General features: G+C 40.7%; 2 protein-coding genes across 6 annotated transcripts in view; one reads left to right on the top strand and one right to left on the bottom strand.

Annotated features, from left to right (window-relative positions):
* Positions 1-8,134: 8,134 nt before the first annotated feature.
* LOC119911018 (insulinoma-associated protein 2) lies at positions 8,135-11,824 on the top strand. Its single transcript, XM_038729915.1, has one exon. The coding sequence runs from the start codon at positions 8,429-8,431 to the stop codon at positions 10,409-10,411; it is 1,983 nt and encodes a 660-aa protein (XP_038585843.1). The 5' UTR covers positions 8,135-8,428; the 3' UTR covers positions 10,412-11,824.
* Positions 11,825-11,915: 91 nt separating this feature from the next.
* The window catches only part of ralgapa1 (Ral GTPase activating protein catalytic subunit alpha 1), a 69,795-nt gene continuing 64,431 nt past the window's right edge, over positions 11,916-17,279 (bottom strand). For 4 of the 5 annotated variants that reach the window (XM_038729909.1, XM_038729912.1, XM_038729910.1 and 1 more), the window contains one exon: positions 11,916-15,297. In XM_038729909.1, the coding sequence (XP_038585837.1) occupies positions 15,152-15,297 (146 nt within the window). In that variant the 3' untranslated portion in view covers positions 11,916-15,151. The remainder of the gene's footprint in view (positions 15,298-17,279) is intronic. The other variant, XM_038729911.1, reaches the window with a different exon arrangement.

The following is a 17,279-nucleotide window of genomic DNA, read 5'->3' as shown; positions in this document are numbered from 1 at the left end:
TCCGGGCTTGTTTTACCTCCCATTGTTCAGTCTGTGCAACCAGTTAGACTGGGAAGCTCAGGCGTCGCTCTCAGCCTGTTTTCTACTGTCACGATAACAACTGTTGAGCAACATATAAGGAATGCGGTCAGAGAAATGTACATACACATGGAAATGCACGTTTGAAATAGGAAGCAGCTTCTCCGCAGAATATTGTGCATCGTGAACTACATTTAGGCATTTACCATGTTACACAATGTTGAAATTAGAATAACTGCAATTCTTGGTTTAACATTGCATTCTGCTTCTGTATATCCGTGTCTGAAGCAAGAATGGAAAGATTGTGGAGAGGACAACAAACCATACAAGCCGCGTTAACACCCACTGTTCATTCTAAATACATATAGGCCCTATGTGAAAACAAGACCTCTGTTTCAACCAGCATAAAGCAGATGAATGGAGGAAAGGAATTCACACAGCAGGCTGGATGACCTACAGACGAAGGGGAAAACAAAGCAGTTATACACAGTTGCACAAAGCTTTATATATTTAGACAGAGGGAATTTAATATTTCAAGTATATGGATAGTGGACAATTCAAACAGCATTTGCTGAAGGTCCTGTCGAGGAATCGGACCAATCTAAAGTATGACTTCCAAGTGGACATTAACATGATGCAATAGGAATTTTTCTTTCTGTTTGTAAGCAGTTATGTGTAAATGATGCCGATATGATTGGAGTCAGTAGCACTGAATCATTTTGACCGGAAACCAGTCAGAAGAAACCAGCACACCTCGGCATCATTACGGTAACTGACATGAAAGTCTGAAACACCTTTTGGTTAAAACAGTACAGAAACAAAATTCTTATACACTGAACTAACATATAAACCATTTACTAGCAGCCTTAGACACAAAAAGGAAGTAACTACACTTGCAAAAGTAAGAAATAGTCCTGGATTTTTTTTGTGTGTCTCCCAGCTGGCTCTTCAAAATGTAACCCGAGTCACCAACACTTGCCCAGATTACTGGGTTGGAGTGTGCTCTAACTGTAAAAGATGAGGAACAGAAAGTGAGATGGTGTTATCAAGTCTAATAAAATCTGTCTTTATGATTGTTCTGTCATTGACACTAAGGTAAAATGCCTCTTCTCCAAAACCACAACTAGTTTAATACATTGCCACCATTAACTAGCAGCAGTATATTTCCTAGCAGATTGTTCAACTGACAGTAAAAATAGTCTATTTTTACATCTGAGAATGGAGTATGCTGATTTCATGTGAAGCACAGAAAGTGTAACATGTGTGTGTGCTTTTTGTGATTTTGTATTGTGTGTGAATAATAAATTGTGTGTGTTTTGTTTAGCTTTTACTGGAACATACATAAAATAAACTATGTTGAATGCGTGCCCAATATTTTTATTAACATCATAATCTCTTACCTCAGTGTTTCTCTCGGGAACAGTAAAAGTAATGAGAACACACTGATCACACAAAAGAAAACATGAAAGAGGAAAGTAAAATAATATTGGCGTGATGAATACTGCCAGTTCCTGGCATTCAGTTTTGTACAGGCAATGTTGCTTAGCACTGGTATCTTTAAATAAGAACCCACTTAGCACAACAATTAGTTCACCCAGCTCACTATACTCTGCAGCATGTGTGAGTATACTAGAGGCTGAATCGTTTCACTTGGTATATGACATTTAAAAAACACTGAATGATCCTCACATGAGATATAGTATTTACCAGCTGAAAACAAAATCAGAAATCAAGCTGCTTGGTGTTCTTTTAAAGGTACCAGTTGATTTAATGTTACTAAAAAAACATCCTAAATGGTTAATAAAAGAATAAAAATATATATTTTTTAATGTATGATGAATTTGGCATGTTGGACTTTGAAGTATATTTCCAGCATTTTAAAATGAAAGTCTTTGCTTTATCACTGAGCATGTAGGTGTGTGTGTGAAGCTTCACTGTGTGAGCGGAAGAATTTCTACTGAACATCCTCTACATGAATAGCCACTGTTACATAGAAATTTGCTGTATGTACAGTATCTGTGCACACTGGCACGTGCGCTGGTGGGAATCCCTGAGCATTCTGGACATGAGCAGACATTCACATCACACAATGAGTCATCATGACTGAGCCACGCACACACCATACAGTATGTTTAGGTAAAGGGTCAAACAATGACTCATCTAATTATATTCTAAACATATGACTGTGTTAAGAATGAAATTGTGACTGAGACAGAAATCCCCCCCCCCCCCCATGAACTGTGAACCACTGTGGGTTTTCACTGTGTTCACCTGCTTCTTTACCTGCTTCCCTTTTTCTCAATTTCCTGCTTCCTGTACCGGACAGCAAACTGACTTCTTGTCTGGCAAATTTTCTGTCATATAAACTGGAGGATGTTACAGTCATGTGGTGTAAATGTTTGCTGTTGTTTCCAACCACTCCCTCACTATTGCATTTATTTTTTTTTAAACAGAAGGGATTCAAAAGGGCTCTTAACTAGAGCTACAGATGAAAAATTCTCATTCACTGTGGTCATAAGATAATTTATATGCCAGCCTCTCATGTGTCTTTCAGATCATATAAATTTATAAATATATTTTAAGATAAGTGGTCTGGTTGTTATAATCAGTGGTGGAATGTAACTATGTACATTTACTCAAGCACTGTACTTTTTTTGATACTTTCCTTTTATCCTACTTTAAACATTATACATTTTACTCCACTACATTTAGTGAGTGATAGGTACTTTGCAAATTCAGGTTTTACATAATACATACTATCATCAATTTATAAAATGTGATATACAGGTTAGAATACCCAAAACATCTTAACATCAACATGTTAAATATGCTTCACTACCAACATGAAAATACTGCTTACACATTAGCTGATTAGTAATAGCAAGACAATATTATAATATGTAATAATATATAATAATTTAACACTGAGAAAGGCTTGAATACTTTTACTTTTGATACTTTATGTTCAGTTTGCAGTTAATACTTGTGTACTTTTACATATGTAAAAACAAATTCATTGTTGCATCTCTAAATATACTCAATTAAACAATCAGAATAATTATTCTACCACTACTTATAATCTGGCATAAAGACTTAGACTACATTTAACATTTTTCATGGTGTTTGTTCTACACATAGTGACGTTCAATGTTACAGAAGACGAAGATGCTGGGACAAGTCAAATATTGTGGGAAAAGATATGTATACCTGTTACAAAAAGGAAAATTGATTTTTAAAACTCATTTACTTGCATTTTATCTGGATTCCATTGATAAACTTATTCTAAGAATCAGAATCAGAATGAAATTTACTGCCAGGTAGATTTTCACACACGAAGAATTTGCCTTGGTATACATTGGTGCTTAACAGAACAAAATACTTACATACTAAAATATTTCCCACTTTGTGTAGAAATGTTGTGTGCAAACTGTCTCGACAGTTGCAGCTTCAAATTTGCAACCAGCGCAGCGAAAAGTTTATCAACTTGCTAGAATGAATACAAATAGCAGACCACAAATTCTACTGGACTTCATTACTTTGCAGTAGTGTTGTTAACTCATTTGTTGATGTTCCTGGATTATGCTGAGTCTGCGTTAATGAGCGATGAGTGTTTACGCAGTCAGCAGTGCAGACTTCCCTTTTGTTAAAGCTGATTGTTTTTCCATTTCTTAACAAAAGTTGCTAAAGAGTGCAAATTGTGATTATCCTGCACAGATTCACAGCTCCAGTTTCCTGTTATTTAGATTTCAGGTGGCCAACAAGCAACCAGAATCAGATGTTTCTTTCCTGGAGATCAAATGTAACCAAGGATCCCAATGTGTCGACAGGGGAACGATGATCTCATCTGATGTGATTAACAGTGACCTTCTCCCTGGGTGCACAGACTCCAAACCAGTCCGCCCAGGTCAGAGGTCAGTGTCAGTCATGGACGATCAGCCGTGGAAGGACTGATCAAGATATCACTTATCTTGCTCAGGGACACTTCAGCAGGCTGGAAGTTAGCTTACATAGTAATTTAAACCAGAATAATCCAATTTAATGAAACTATCTAAACCCAAGACTTACTAACTACCTTTTTTCAGACCTTACAGCCATATAAGTCCATCTGTTGATGATGGCCCTAGGAATTGTACCACTAGATGGCGACAGGTGACCACTTCTAATTCTTAACATGATTGTGGAGTCTGAACATGGAGCACAGAATCAGTGATTTGACAGGGATTGGTGGTTGATGTTGTTGTGTATATTTTCTCATCACTTTAATTTGATCAACAGGCCAATTTGGAGAGTTTGTTACATTGTGACACATCATCAAGTGTTTACGTAAACAGAGGAGCTTTCTATTTTTTTTCTGCATAAAAATACTTTGGCTTCATGAGATGCCTAACGAACTTGTCTGTTGTAGCCTTGCGTAAGACAGTAAACTAACTGACTGGTGTCTGGTGTCTGTCTGTCTCCTCTGTTAGTGTGTGCTCTTTTTTTGTCTTATTGTATGATTTATTTTATTAATGGATAAGTTCATTTACTCAAGAAAATATGAATGATCTCATTATCAGAGCGTGAACCTGTATAAAAGTACTTAAACTGGTTTTGTTCTTGTAATAATCCCTGCTGCAACGTACAAAGCTCAGTCACTAAACAGCCTGTTGGATCTACATGTGTGCAAAAGAGAGATTTAGACCAGTTCTTACCTTTTTTGTGTGTCGCAGACCTGTTTTCAGTTATGGGCCACGTGGTGGAAAACACAAATAATGTATCACAATGAAGACCCTCCCATGGCTACATCAAAACCTAGTATTCTTGATGCTAAATTAAACATCCTTCTAATGTTACATTTTACCATAATCTCGAGTCCTAAAACTAAACTACCAGACCCCTAACTAGGTGAAAACCTACAATTACAATTTCCATCCTAGTTAAGATGGAAACTCCATGTAAACACAGACAGACAAACAGACAGACAGACAGACAGACAGACAGACAGACAGACAGACAGACAGACAGACAGACAGACAGACAGACAGACAGACAGACATGCGGTGTAATACTGCAGTAGGCCTACTTAGAGGCTTGTGACTGAAAAGCACAGATCAATAGTCATTTTCGGCAGTCTGGAGGATTATACACCTCACTGACCACTGATGTGATGCAAACTAAAGACACACACACATAGACAAATACACACTTCGTGTCCTCTGGCCAACAGGCTTCTCAGGCTGTCTGTGGATCCATATATATATATATATATATATATATATATATATTTTTTTTTTTTTTTACAGAACCAATGAATGAGAACATTTACCCAGTTTTTAAACTACTGAAAGCTCTGAAAGCTGCCTGCTCTATCCTGTTCTCATGGGAGAGATCTGCGTACCAGCCTACTCTTTTCTCTTACTTAAAAATATGCAGTAAAATGTGCAAAAACACCTTTACTTTAATTTGATTCATGTTCTAGGACTATTACCACATGATGTGCACAAACTTATCAATCAATATGCAGACGTTCTCATTCTGTAAATAACAAGACCTTCACCATCAGGATCCTGTTCAGCTGCTGGTTGCACCACCTCAGGATTTAAACTCAAATTAAACTAGAGTTTTGCCTTGCATCGCATAAATGATCAAACATTTAGAAAATGGCAAATCTGCAGTGTAGTGGCAAAATAAAAGGAGGGTAAACTATGACCTCAGTGCCACCAGGCAGAAAACCAACAATGTGAACTAGTAGCCTATATTCACTAATTACTAATAATTACTTTTAGACTGAAGTGCACAGTGGATATTGAATAGTGTATATAAAGCAGTAAATAGAAGATAGTGTAGCTAGGATACTGCAATGGGAAATTTTGTTTCACTGTATATTGGAAAACTGTTTGCCTAACTTAATGTGATATATAATTATTTTTGAAAGTACACATCTGCCAGGTAAAGTAATAGAATGTCAAAATTAGGCTGTGAGAAATAAATCACAATTTTGACTTGTTAGGTCAAAATTATGAGCAAGCAAGTGAAAAGTATGAGATGCGAAAAACATTTTTAATCAGTTTCTCATTATTTTGACTCACCATGAGTATTTTTTATTTTGGTCACTAAGATTGTATCTTTTTCAGAGATGGTCAATAAAATGAAACCCAATGAGGCTACAAAAGCAGAGGCCTCAGTCACTCACAGGTTTACTGTTTCAGTCAGTCAGGTCAATAAAGGTTGAACCTGGGTCAAGGTTTACAGTGAAAACAACCAAACTAAAGCTCCAGGAAGCTTGGTGCTTAATTAGTTTTTAGTGTTGGACTCCCCACCACCCATCTCATTTCTATTCTCATTTCTATTCCCCAGGCGGCCCTTGTCAAGCCAGCAGCCCGACCCTCAAGCTCGTTCTCACGCTCATCCGCCTTGATTGATTTCCAGGGAGCGACGCCGACTGGCCTGAGCCCACTGGCCGAGCCATAGACCGCCTGGCCCGCGCGGAGGGGCCAGTCTAGCCCGGGGGGAGAGGATGGATGGATGGATGAATCTCCCTCCGATCTCTTATCAGCCAGAGCAGCTTCTAGTGGGAGGAGAAGTGTGAATAGTCCCCCCCCCCCCCCCCCCACACACACGGAAAGCTATGCCCGAGGTATTCCCACCACCACCAACAAAGACACTTCAGCAGGACAGAAACGACCATTAGTAGTCTTAAAAAGATATGATCTGGATCTGAGTCCCCATGGGTGCTGTTTTCTAATTACACTGACTCCAACACACAAATCTGATCAGGCTTTCTTGAAAATATAGCCTATACATTTTTATGTTCAGCGATGACAAGTGACAGGCTTCTAGAAATAAGGGGAAAAGATCAGCGACAGAGAACAACAGTAAAATGTTATTTCACATCCAGCAAGCAAAGTGGCGGGTGAATTTTACACGACTACTAAACTGCACCACTAAAAAGCCAAATTCTTCTAGTAACCTACTGCATTAAAAATTAAAGATTTTCAGCTACTAGGCCTATTTTATTTCAAGAGGAACCAGGTGAGCCACATTATGACACCAGAGACCAACAGTTTATAGACAATGTGTCCACAATATGTTTATTTAATTTTAACTTCAAAAACATCTTTAAACCTACAGTGCAGGGACGTGCACAGGGGGGTTGCTCTGGTTGCCCGGGCAACTGCCCGTTTGCCTTTCCTGACTCAAGTTGCCCTTCCGACTCGCCCTTCCGAGAAAAAAAAATAAAATAAAAACATAATCGCGATCGCAAAGCCTCATTCACTTCCATTCGGGCACCGAAAGTGAAAGTCAGTAGGGGAAGGGCAAACTCTGTTTAAGTGGCTGCACTGCTGCAGCGCTGCCTGCACGTCAGTCGATTCTGTTCCCTACCGGAATTCCTGTTTCCTTCCTTTATGCAATCATACTACAACAAATCATGCGTAGTTTTGCCCAGTTACCATACGTGATACTCACCAACAGAAGTGAATACGAGCTAGAAGCGCAACTGAATGTACGGGAAGCCAAAAGGTTAAAAAAGGATTGTATTTTTTTCCGAAATCTAAGCGTTTTTTTATTTAATATTTTATTAGAAGCGAGTTTTCCCCATCTGTCAATTCAATCTAGATTATTTATTTTCAAATAAAAAAAAAAAGGAAAAAAAATAAAAAATAATAATGATTAAAAAAAACAATAAACAATAATATAAGGAACTCTTTTTCTCATATGTATTTTGGTGACATTTATATTGTTAATACATTTTGGATACTGTGTTTAGTGCCTTTTTTCAGGTCAGAGCAACTGCCCTTCAAAATTCCTGTGCACGTCCCTGCTACAGTGGATCGGCTACATTCAATGTTCGTGAATGTAGCTTGATAGCTCAAAATTTGACCTGCAAAATCTAATTGGACTTCATAATCCCAGACTCAACATTTTGTAGGACTTGCTCTTATACAAAATAGAAAGATGGCGTTTTGAAGTCATATTTTGAGTTAAACTGGATCGAATCTCCTTTCGCACTGACTAAGGTCAGTCATTAGTCGTTGTATCACTTTGTCCCCAAAATGTATAAATCTGGGCAGGACTACAAGTCTGATATTTAAGTTAAAAAATGAATGACAAACTGATAACTAATAAGCCTAGCATTTTGAGGGTAGGCCTACTGGGTGAAAACAGATTGTTCAAGTGTGCAATGTGTGCCTGTGCGCGCGCGCGCGTGTGTGTGTGTGAGGAAAAAGAGAGTGGATAAAAACTAACACGCGCACCACGGATAGGCTACTGTTGTGTCTCCGTCTCATCACACCTGCGCGCGCCTCTCTCTCTTTCTCTCTCTCTCTCTCTCTCTCTTCGCCACTTCAATGCTCTACTTGAAAGTGTGCTCGAGACAAGAGTTGTTGTTCTTTCTGCCTTGTGGTGCCACGCGCCGAGCATCATCACCAACATGCCTCGAGGATTCTTGGTGAAGAGAAACCGGCGATGTTCGGCGTCATACCGGTCACGAAATAATAGTACCAACAAACCTGTAACATATGACGGGGACAGGAACAACAGTGAGAACTCTGAAGTGACACCGGAGGCAGTGAAGGAGAACGGTGTGTTTCCGTTTGAACGGCCGGATGGAATGCTCCCGGTGTCCCGCGAGGACTCCGCCGGTGTCAGAGATGCGTGGAGCCCGCACGTGGAGTCCGCGCTGGAGGCGGAGGCGGACCGACGCGCGCAGTTACCAGAGACCGAGGAGCAGTTGAGCGAAGTGGACGTGTTGACTCCCGATAGTGATTTCTCCTGCTTCTTCCCACATCCTCCTCCGCATCCACGCGACTTGACATTAACTGAATCCTGCAGCCCTGTTAAATCCGTCGGCACGAGACTGTTGGAGCGGCACGAGGGAGCAGAGAATCAGCCGTTATTCCCCGGCAGGTGCCTGACATCATCCCCAATGTCGGAGTTACCGGAGCTGCCCTTCCTGGTGAGCTCCACACCGACCTCGGTGTCCGCTTCTATCGAGAGGCTCCTCGCGAGCAGCAGCCACGCGCCGTCCTACGCTCACAATGACAAATATGACACGAATATGGGTCATGTGCACTTATTCCCGCCACTGACACTGATGAACCAGGAGCAGCATCACGTAGCGAGAAAACGCTCGTTCCTTGAACCGGATCAATGCTTGAACAGCAACAGACACAACAAACAGTCCGTGGGCAACCCCCCAAAGAAACCCAAAGTGAACCGGAAACTTAACTTCGAGGATGAGGTCACGACCTCGCCGGTTTTGGGTCTGCGGATCAAGAAGGAGAGTCCCGAGCTGAGGAGACAGAGGGAGAAGTCCTCTGCTCCCACCGGCAATCAGCCGCTGGGAGAGTTCATCTGCCAACTTTGTAAAGAGGAGTACCCCGATCCTTTCTCCCTCGCTCAGCACAAGTGCTCCCGCATAGTGCGCGTGGAGTACCGGTGTCCCGAGTGCGACAAAGTCTTCAGCTGTCCCGCCAACTTGGCCTCCCACCGCCGTTGGCACAAACCTCGTCCGGTTAACAACCAAGGAGGAGAGACTCTGACAAACAAGAGCCAGTCTTTAAAAGAGGCACGAGGGCTCATTCAGCACGAGAGGCAGCCGGTGGAGATGGAGGGCAAAGAGAACGAGCTGCTGCGCATAAACACTAATCAGCACCACGGAGCGCAGGACAGTTCCCGCATCAGGCGCGAGCCGTCCCTGCTGCTGCTCCACGGTCGTTCACGGGACAGCCCCGACAGCGACGGCCTCGCGCCTCCTCACTATGATTCCTCTCTTCATTACCGGAACCCGGCTGAAAGTTGTCTGGACCTACAGCAGCAGGTGAGAGCGGCAGACAGCCCACCCTCGAGTCTACTTCTGCTGAACGGCAACTCAAACGAGCGAGCGCACCTGCCGCAGCAGCAGCCGCCGTCACTCCCGCATCCTCCTCAACCGTTTGCCCAGTCGTTACCGGAGGAGGAAGTGTACGAGTGCCGGTACTGCGGGAAGAAATTCCGTCGACAGGCTTACCTAAGGAAACACCTGGCCGCACACGAGATGACAACCCGTGCGTCTTCGCCCCCATCATCTTATGGCCAGGCGCGCGAGACCAGTGGCGGACAGAGCCAGGTGTTCCTGTGTCACCTGTGCGGCGCGCGCTTCCCGTCGGTTGAAATTCGGGACAAGCACCGTCTGTGGCACGCGATGAGGGACGAGTTATTGGCGGGAGCACTGGGAGGGGGACTCAGACCAGACGTATTCCACGCGCAAGTAGAAGAGAGCGGCACCGGGGACCGCGATCAGCAGCAGATCTTCACGTGCAAGCACTGTCCTTCCACGTTCTTCAGCTCCCCGGGGCTCGCGAGACACATCACAAAGTCTCATCCCACCGAAAACCGGCAGGTGATGCTGCTGCAGATGACAGTGCGACCATAAAACACGCGCGAGATCTACACTCAAAAAAGCCTACAGATTATTCGGGTAAATTAGGCCGACCAGCCACTGACTGACACTACAGGGAACATTATAACGGTCGACATTAGTTGTTCTCATTCACACTGAAGAATAGGCTACATTTATTTCAGCTATGGTTCTATTGTCAATTCGGACCGACTGTTTCAGTTGCGGTCAAAAAGCAAAACGTTGATTTCCGTGTGTTATAGAATAGGGTTGCCGGCTGACTCACGGTGCCCTTTATTTAAAGGTCAGTAAGCATCTTGACTTCTAAGTTATTTCACAAAGGTCCAAATATGACATACTGGCGCTACTAGAAGGATGCAAGTGCTGTCCGTGGTCCTGAAACCGCTGTCAGTTAAACCGGAACTGTCCATTACTGAAACTTATACAAATAAACCACAACCCTGTCCATGGTGCTGAACCATGTCTGCAATCACAACATGACCAGTGAATGATTGAAGATGTTAGCTTATTAAATTTAATAAACCAACAGCAGGATTATTATGTTAGTAATTTTAAACTGGAGGGAAGTGACCCTTATTCAAAAGGCTGTTTCTTTTGTTGAAATCCTATAAATCCTATGAAGAACACACAGTATCTCTCAATCTTTCATTTGTTATTATAAGGCGTACAGTGAGTAATACAATCATCAAAAAGGATGCCATCTCTTTTCAGCTTCTTATATTACAGCACTGTTAATGATTTAATATTAAAACACAGACACTCATCTGTTGGTAGTTAGAGAATGGGACCCACTGACATTTGAAAGTATGGGCATTTTGATTATGACTAATTATAGTGAGAGGAAATAATTTTACAAAATGCTGAAGCAATGATTGACACAGTCTTCTCTACATGTGGCAGACATTTACATTCATGGTCAAGATAGCCTTTTTCTTTGGCAAAGTAATTGGATTATACTGAAGCTCAGGAGGAGTCATGTGTGTTACATTACTTACTGGTGTAATATATAGTGACCTGTTATTACATTTAGAAAGTGACCTTCCTCACCCCAAGAAGTGGAGACAGAATCAATGTTCTGACTCTATTTCAAAGACTATTTCATGTACAGTGAACAATAAAGAAAAACAAAAAGAGAAATCAGACAGACCATAATATGCCTTTTATAGTAAATGTGCCAGTAAACTTCTCAGCTATAACTATTTTCATACAGAAATGGAACATTTAATGTTAGTACTGCTAGTAAAAAAAAAGTCTTTTGTCTTTACTGATTATAAATGACTGTTGAAATATTTACTAAATGCCTTCATGATGCTAAAAAATATAATTGTGGTTCTATGAAGCCTGTACAGGACTATTTTGATATGTTTGAGATTGGATGTGAAATGTATTCTAAATTATTGTCAATAAATGTTAATACAGTATGATCAATGATGTGTCCTGCCCCGTCAACATATTGATGCGGTTCCAAAGCTGGTGTACACACAAACACAAACGTCCAGTATATGAATTGGTCCGGGACTCAGTGGTACGAATGATTTATTGTTACATTCCATCAACGCACATCAACGCTCTCTGTGTGTCCAAAAGAGACATTACACATTTACATACTACAGGTCTGACAGTAACATTGTTTTAGGAGTGTGTGTGAGCGAGCGTACGTGTGTGTTGTGATACAGCTGTTACGTGATCAACACATGCAGTTAGTACTGAACTGGTGTCATGCAGTATGTACAGTCAGCAGTTACACAAATCAGCTTTGTTCCAAACTAATGTCTGAACAACAGCTGTCCAGTAACCTGTATCCATCACAGGCCTCACGTTCAGAGAATCACTGTAAGTAGGGACATTTCTGCGGTTGATGCAGACCTGTAGAAGAAAGGGGAGTTCTCAGGAGTATTTTAAATAAGTAAAACAAATTTTAAGTATGAAATGTCCCATGTTTTCCATGGGACATAAAAAGCAGCATCATGACTTGAGTAATCATGTGGACTCCCTGGTATTTTAATCCAGTGAGTATAAAGAAGTGTGAACAGGGTGTTGCTGTGTGGTTTAGGTACTTTGACGGGGTTTAGGCTGTACCTCAAACAGTTTCAGGTTGTCAAAGTGTTTTCAGGATGTAACCAAGCCAACAGCCGGTGACTGGCAGGTGGGCTGTAGTCCATATACAGCATGTATAGATCTGTCCCAGAGTGCAGTGGGGCTACTACAGCCTCAATCAATCAGCGGTGCTTCAACCTCAGCAATAACAGTTATTGTAACAGCAATAATTTAAAAGGAACAACTCAAATCTCAGCTGACTTCAAATATTCACAAACAAAGTGACAAAACATGAATTTGACCTCATTTTACAATGGCAAATATGTAAAAGTTAACCATTTCAACCCCATGGATGGGTCAAAATAAAGGAAAAAAGTCTTACAATACCTTTCCTCTCTACAGAGCATCTATGGCTAAAAAAATAAAACAGTAACAGAAAATACAGCTGTGAATACACTTACTTCAAGTAGTTCAGCATAATGCAAAACCTTAAACTCAGATCTATTTTTTTCTATCGCATATGTATGTTTCCTTTACCAGGGATCAGGCTGCGGAAAAAGGAAATTAGGGAGACGCGGGGAGAAAAAATCCGTATCATGTAAAATAATTGGAAGAACGTTCAATCCAGATGAACACTGGAAAACCATGGCTGTGACATAAAACCTTGTCAGTTTTTATTTGAATTGACTGGACATAAGGAGTGCTGAAATGAGGACGTTAAATACATACAATGGTAGTGTTAAATTTTGTGCGGATTGTTATTACATGCGTCTCCCCTCCATCCAGAACTGGAACTGGGCATGAGTCTAAATATAAGAGCGGAGTAAAAAAAAAAGAAAAAAGAAGACTGAACAAAGCACAAAACCATTTATATCTACTAAGTTGACATCTCTCCCCTTCTTTGGCCTTGTATCTTTAGTGTCCATCTTTTGTACACCTTGCTTTTCTTCCTCCTGCCCCCACTAAGGTGGTGAAAATTAATAACCAATAACAGCCCACAACTAACCCTGCCTTGAGAGACACTGGGCCTCATTTAGTAATATGTCAAACAACAAAAAAAAGGAGGAAAAGTATAATATATATATATATTTTTTTTTTCCTCTAATTTCCCCAATCTTACAATGGTACCATGGTTATATATATATATCAACAGTAAAAAAAAAAAAGAGTACATAAGCTAAAACAAAATTACCTTCAAATTCCTGGAGAATTAAGTGCAAACCGGTTATGAAAATGTCGAAGCATAAAAGTTTGTAGTGTCAACCCATTTTAAGCAGATATGTCTGAAGTTTAACCACAGTTTGGCTTTGGCAGCTATTCTCACATAAAAGTATACACACAACAAGCCTCCTCACACTGTACACATTCTTATAGATATTAATTTATCTACTATATATATATATATAAAATACACACTCAAACATATATAGATATACAGAATTAGTCAAAAGAAAAAAGGAAGAAAAGCTGTGGTCAGATGATGAAGCGACACCGAACTTAAACAGAAACATTCTTCTTCAGGTCAAATCACATTTTACAGTCAATTTTGCAAAAATGAAGAAAACAGAAGTAAAGTAAATGCAATGAATATCAGTGCTTGTTCATGTTTTACAGCATGAGCAAAAAAAAAAAAGAAAGAAATGAAAACTAAACTTTACTACTAAACTTTTCTATAACAAGTGCTTCCTCTTTTATCAGTATGTCTTGTTTATATTTTTTTTACAAAGCACCTTCCTCTCCTTTATGAAAGACAAACAATCCCTCCATCATTACTTTAACACTGTTTCTCACATCGCATCACAAAAGGGTGAGCTTTCAGTCCCATGAGTTCAAGCAGGGGATTTTCTTCTAGATTCACACACACAGAAATTTTTGGCTAGAGAGCGTTGCCACATACACTTTTTTTAAAATTGTTAGTAAATGTATGAGTTTCTATTTACATTATATGAGGACTGAATAGAAACTGACTCCTGCCCTTATCGTTATAGGCCTAATGCAGTACTGAGAACAAAAATAGACTTTTATCCTGCTTTCTCCATGCAACACTACAGGTGCAATCACTCGGGATTCATTCTTTTTATATCAAAACTCATATTTCTGTCTGTACACACACTGACTATAGTACAAATATACAGATTCTCCAAAGCAATGTTCAACAACACATGGTTTTCTCTTTGTTCAGCAGTTTTATCTCATTTAATGCGTTCTCCACGAAGAACCGTGTATAATGTGGCACACAAGCTTTTTGCGGTTCTGCTTATGGAGTTTGGGCAATTTCTAACATGGCACAGATTATTCTGAACTAATACTGCACTGCTTAGGATCCACTGGTTCAGCTGGTTTCTGTAGTTTTTTGGAAAGCAAAGCTAAGGATATATTCAGTAGCTGTGAGCAGTTTCAAAATTAAGTTACAGTATAATATAGTCCACAGAATACTATGTGTTTTTGAGAGTACAACTGTGTACAATGTACATAATAAGCCGGTGTTCAATCAGCTCCGCAGCATGCTGGGGGAGATGGGATGAAATTTTACTGACCTCCCTGATGTTTACACTTATTCTTGGGAACACCACCTATCAACAGTTAAATTTAATGTGTCATGTTTGATTTCTTTTAAGTACAATTGTAGACCAGATTTCCTCAAGAGAGACTTAAAAGTCTGATTGTTTGACCAGACATGAAGTGTCTTTTCAGAATGGTCCATGTAGTGTTGAGAGCTTAAGTCTTATTGGCCGATCCAGAGGAGCGCCGCAGCTTCATGGACATGCGGCTCTTGCTAGTCCGAGGAGACATGGGGGATGCCGAGTCGCTCCCGGCCTCCCCAAGAGCCGGACTTTCTCCCCGAAGAATCTCTAGGCAGGAGCCTGAAGAGGACGAGGGAGACGGAGAAGGGGGAAGTGTGAAGGGAGGATGGGTGAGGTGGTGGTGGGGAGTGAGGGGGAGTGGATGGACGGGGGAAGGCAGGGATAAAGGAGAGGAGGGAGGAAGTAAATACGAGCAGAAAGGGATGAAGGGACAACAAGAAAATTACATCACACCCCATCATGTTCTATTTAGCGAGGCTGCACAACCTCCTACAGTCACACGGGCCGAATGACACACACACACACACACACACACACACACACACACAGACAGCTAGAAAGACAGGCAACATACAAGCTCTATTTTCTCAATTTTTATTCTATTCTAGGTTCATTCTCGTTCCATACAAAACACTACACTAGCTCAAAGGAACGGAGACTTGATACCAAAACGGACCCTTCCACTCCATTTACTTGTACGCTGGAGAAACTACACAACTACACATCTAAACAGACCTCTGAGATGGTATAAGTCATTAAAAGTTATATAAATAAACTTGTATCAGATGTTTAACACCTGCCTTTTGCTAAATACACATGATGTAAAGGCAGAACATGCTTGGCAGCTATTTGAATTTAGTGAGTACGCAAAAGAAAAGTGCTGATGCAGCACAAACTGCTCTTTATCTGCACTTTCAATGTCAGGTGGTTGTCTTGCGGAGCTCTCATTGCTGGTCTGTGTTCAGCAATCAGGACACTGCTGTTACCGTTACGTTCGCTATAAATTGGTCCAGAGTTCCATCATAATGTCAGCAAGTAAAGTAAATGCATTTTTGTCTTGTCACAGTTTTTTAAATGTAACATTTGGAAACAGATGTAAAGATAATGTACATCAGGAAGAGGACCTAAACTGAGTTTCTATCTGCAAAGCATACCATTCACAGCTAGCATGAAGGACCTTCTGCTTCAGACCTTTCCCCTTCACCCTGAGCAGGTTAAAGCTGTCTAGTGGTTTAGGTACCATCAAATACATAGCATTATGCTCCTCTAGAGGAGGTGAGGAAAGAAAAGGAAAAGGAGGGTAAGGAGAGGACATGCGAGGAAAGGAAAGGACAGGAGATGAGAGGAGAGGACAGGAAAGGAAAGGAGAGAAAAGGAAAGGAGAAAAGAGCAGAGGAAAGGAAAGGCAAAGAGAGTAAGGCAAAGGAGGGCCAAAAAGAGGCAAGATAATAGAAGAAAGGAGGATACAGGAAAGAATGAAACACCAGAAAGGAGAAGAAATAAAATACAGGGAAAGAGAGAAAAGAGAAGGTATAAAAAGAGGGAAAGACAAAGGAGAATTTCAGGAGCGTGAAGGAGGGACAGTCAGAGAAAATAAAGACAATAGAAAAATGAATAAAAAATAATGTTGCCACAAGTGTAAAGAGAAAAAATGTCCAACACATTAAACAGACAATGGAAAGACAGTAGACACAAAGAGTGACAACACACTGTACACACCATGTACACATATATGACAACATTTTAACTACAGTGTTTATGCTTAATGTTGCTTACAGCCACCACTAAGTTACTTATTTCAAATGTAACAAACAACTTTACTGAAGAAGAAACAAAACTTTAATGTTGGTGGACCTACATTAGATATGCTTACCCATTTTAAAGTATGTGTCAGTGTGTGTGTGTGTGTGTGTGTGTGTCTGTGTGCGCAGTGTTACACTATATCAAAACCAGGAAGAGAGGAGCATACAAAAGGTTAGAGGTAAAGTTTCACCAGGTCAGCGTGACAGCGCAGGTTAACGGAACAAACAGGAAAATTACTGAGTGAGCGAACAGACAAAAGAGCAGAAATCTCACACTGTTATAAAAAGGAAGTCTCCCTTTCATAGTACCACTGAGTGTAGTGTGGTATGAAGCATAAAAAAAAAGCTTGAAAGCCTCTCGGCATGCATGAGGAAACTTTTACCAGCATCTCGGAGGGTGTACATGACAGTTCAAATGGAGCTACATAAGAGCTTAAAAAAATAATTTGTACAAACCTA

The sequence above is a fragment of the Micropterus salmoides genome, unplaced genomic scaffold (genome assembly GCF_014851395.1).
Source record: "Micropterus salmoides isolate LMB-PRFRI ecotype aquatic unplaced genomic scaffold, ASM1485139v1 Ms_hic_scaffold_19, whole genome shotgun sequence".
Taxonomy (NCBI): domain Eukaryota; kingdom Metazoa; phylum Chordata; class Actinopteri; order Centrarchiformes; family Centrarchidae; genus Micropterus; species Micropterus salmoides.
This window is presented reverse-complemented; position numbering and strand designations above follow the sequence as displayed.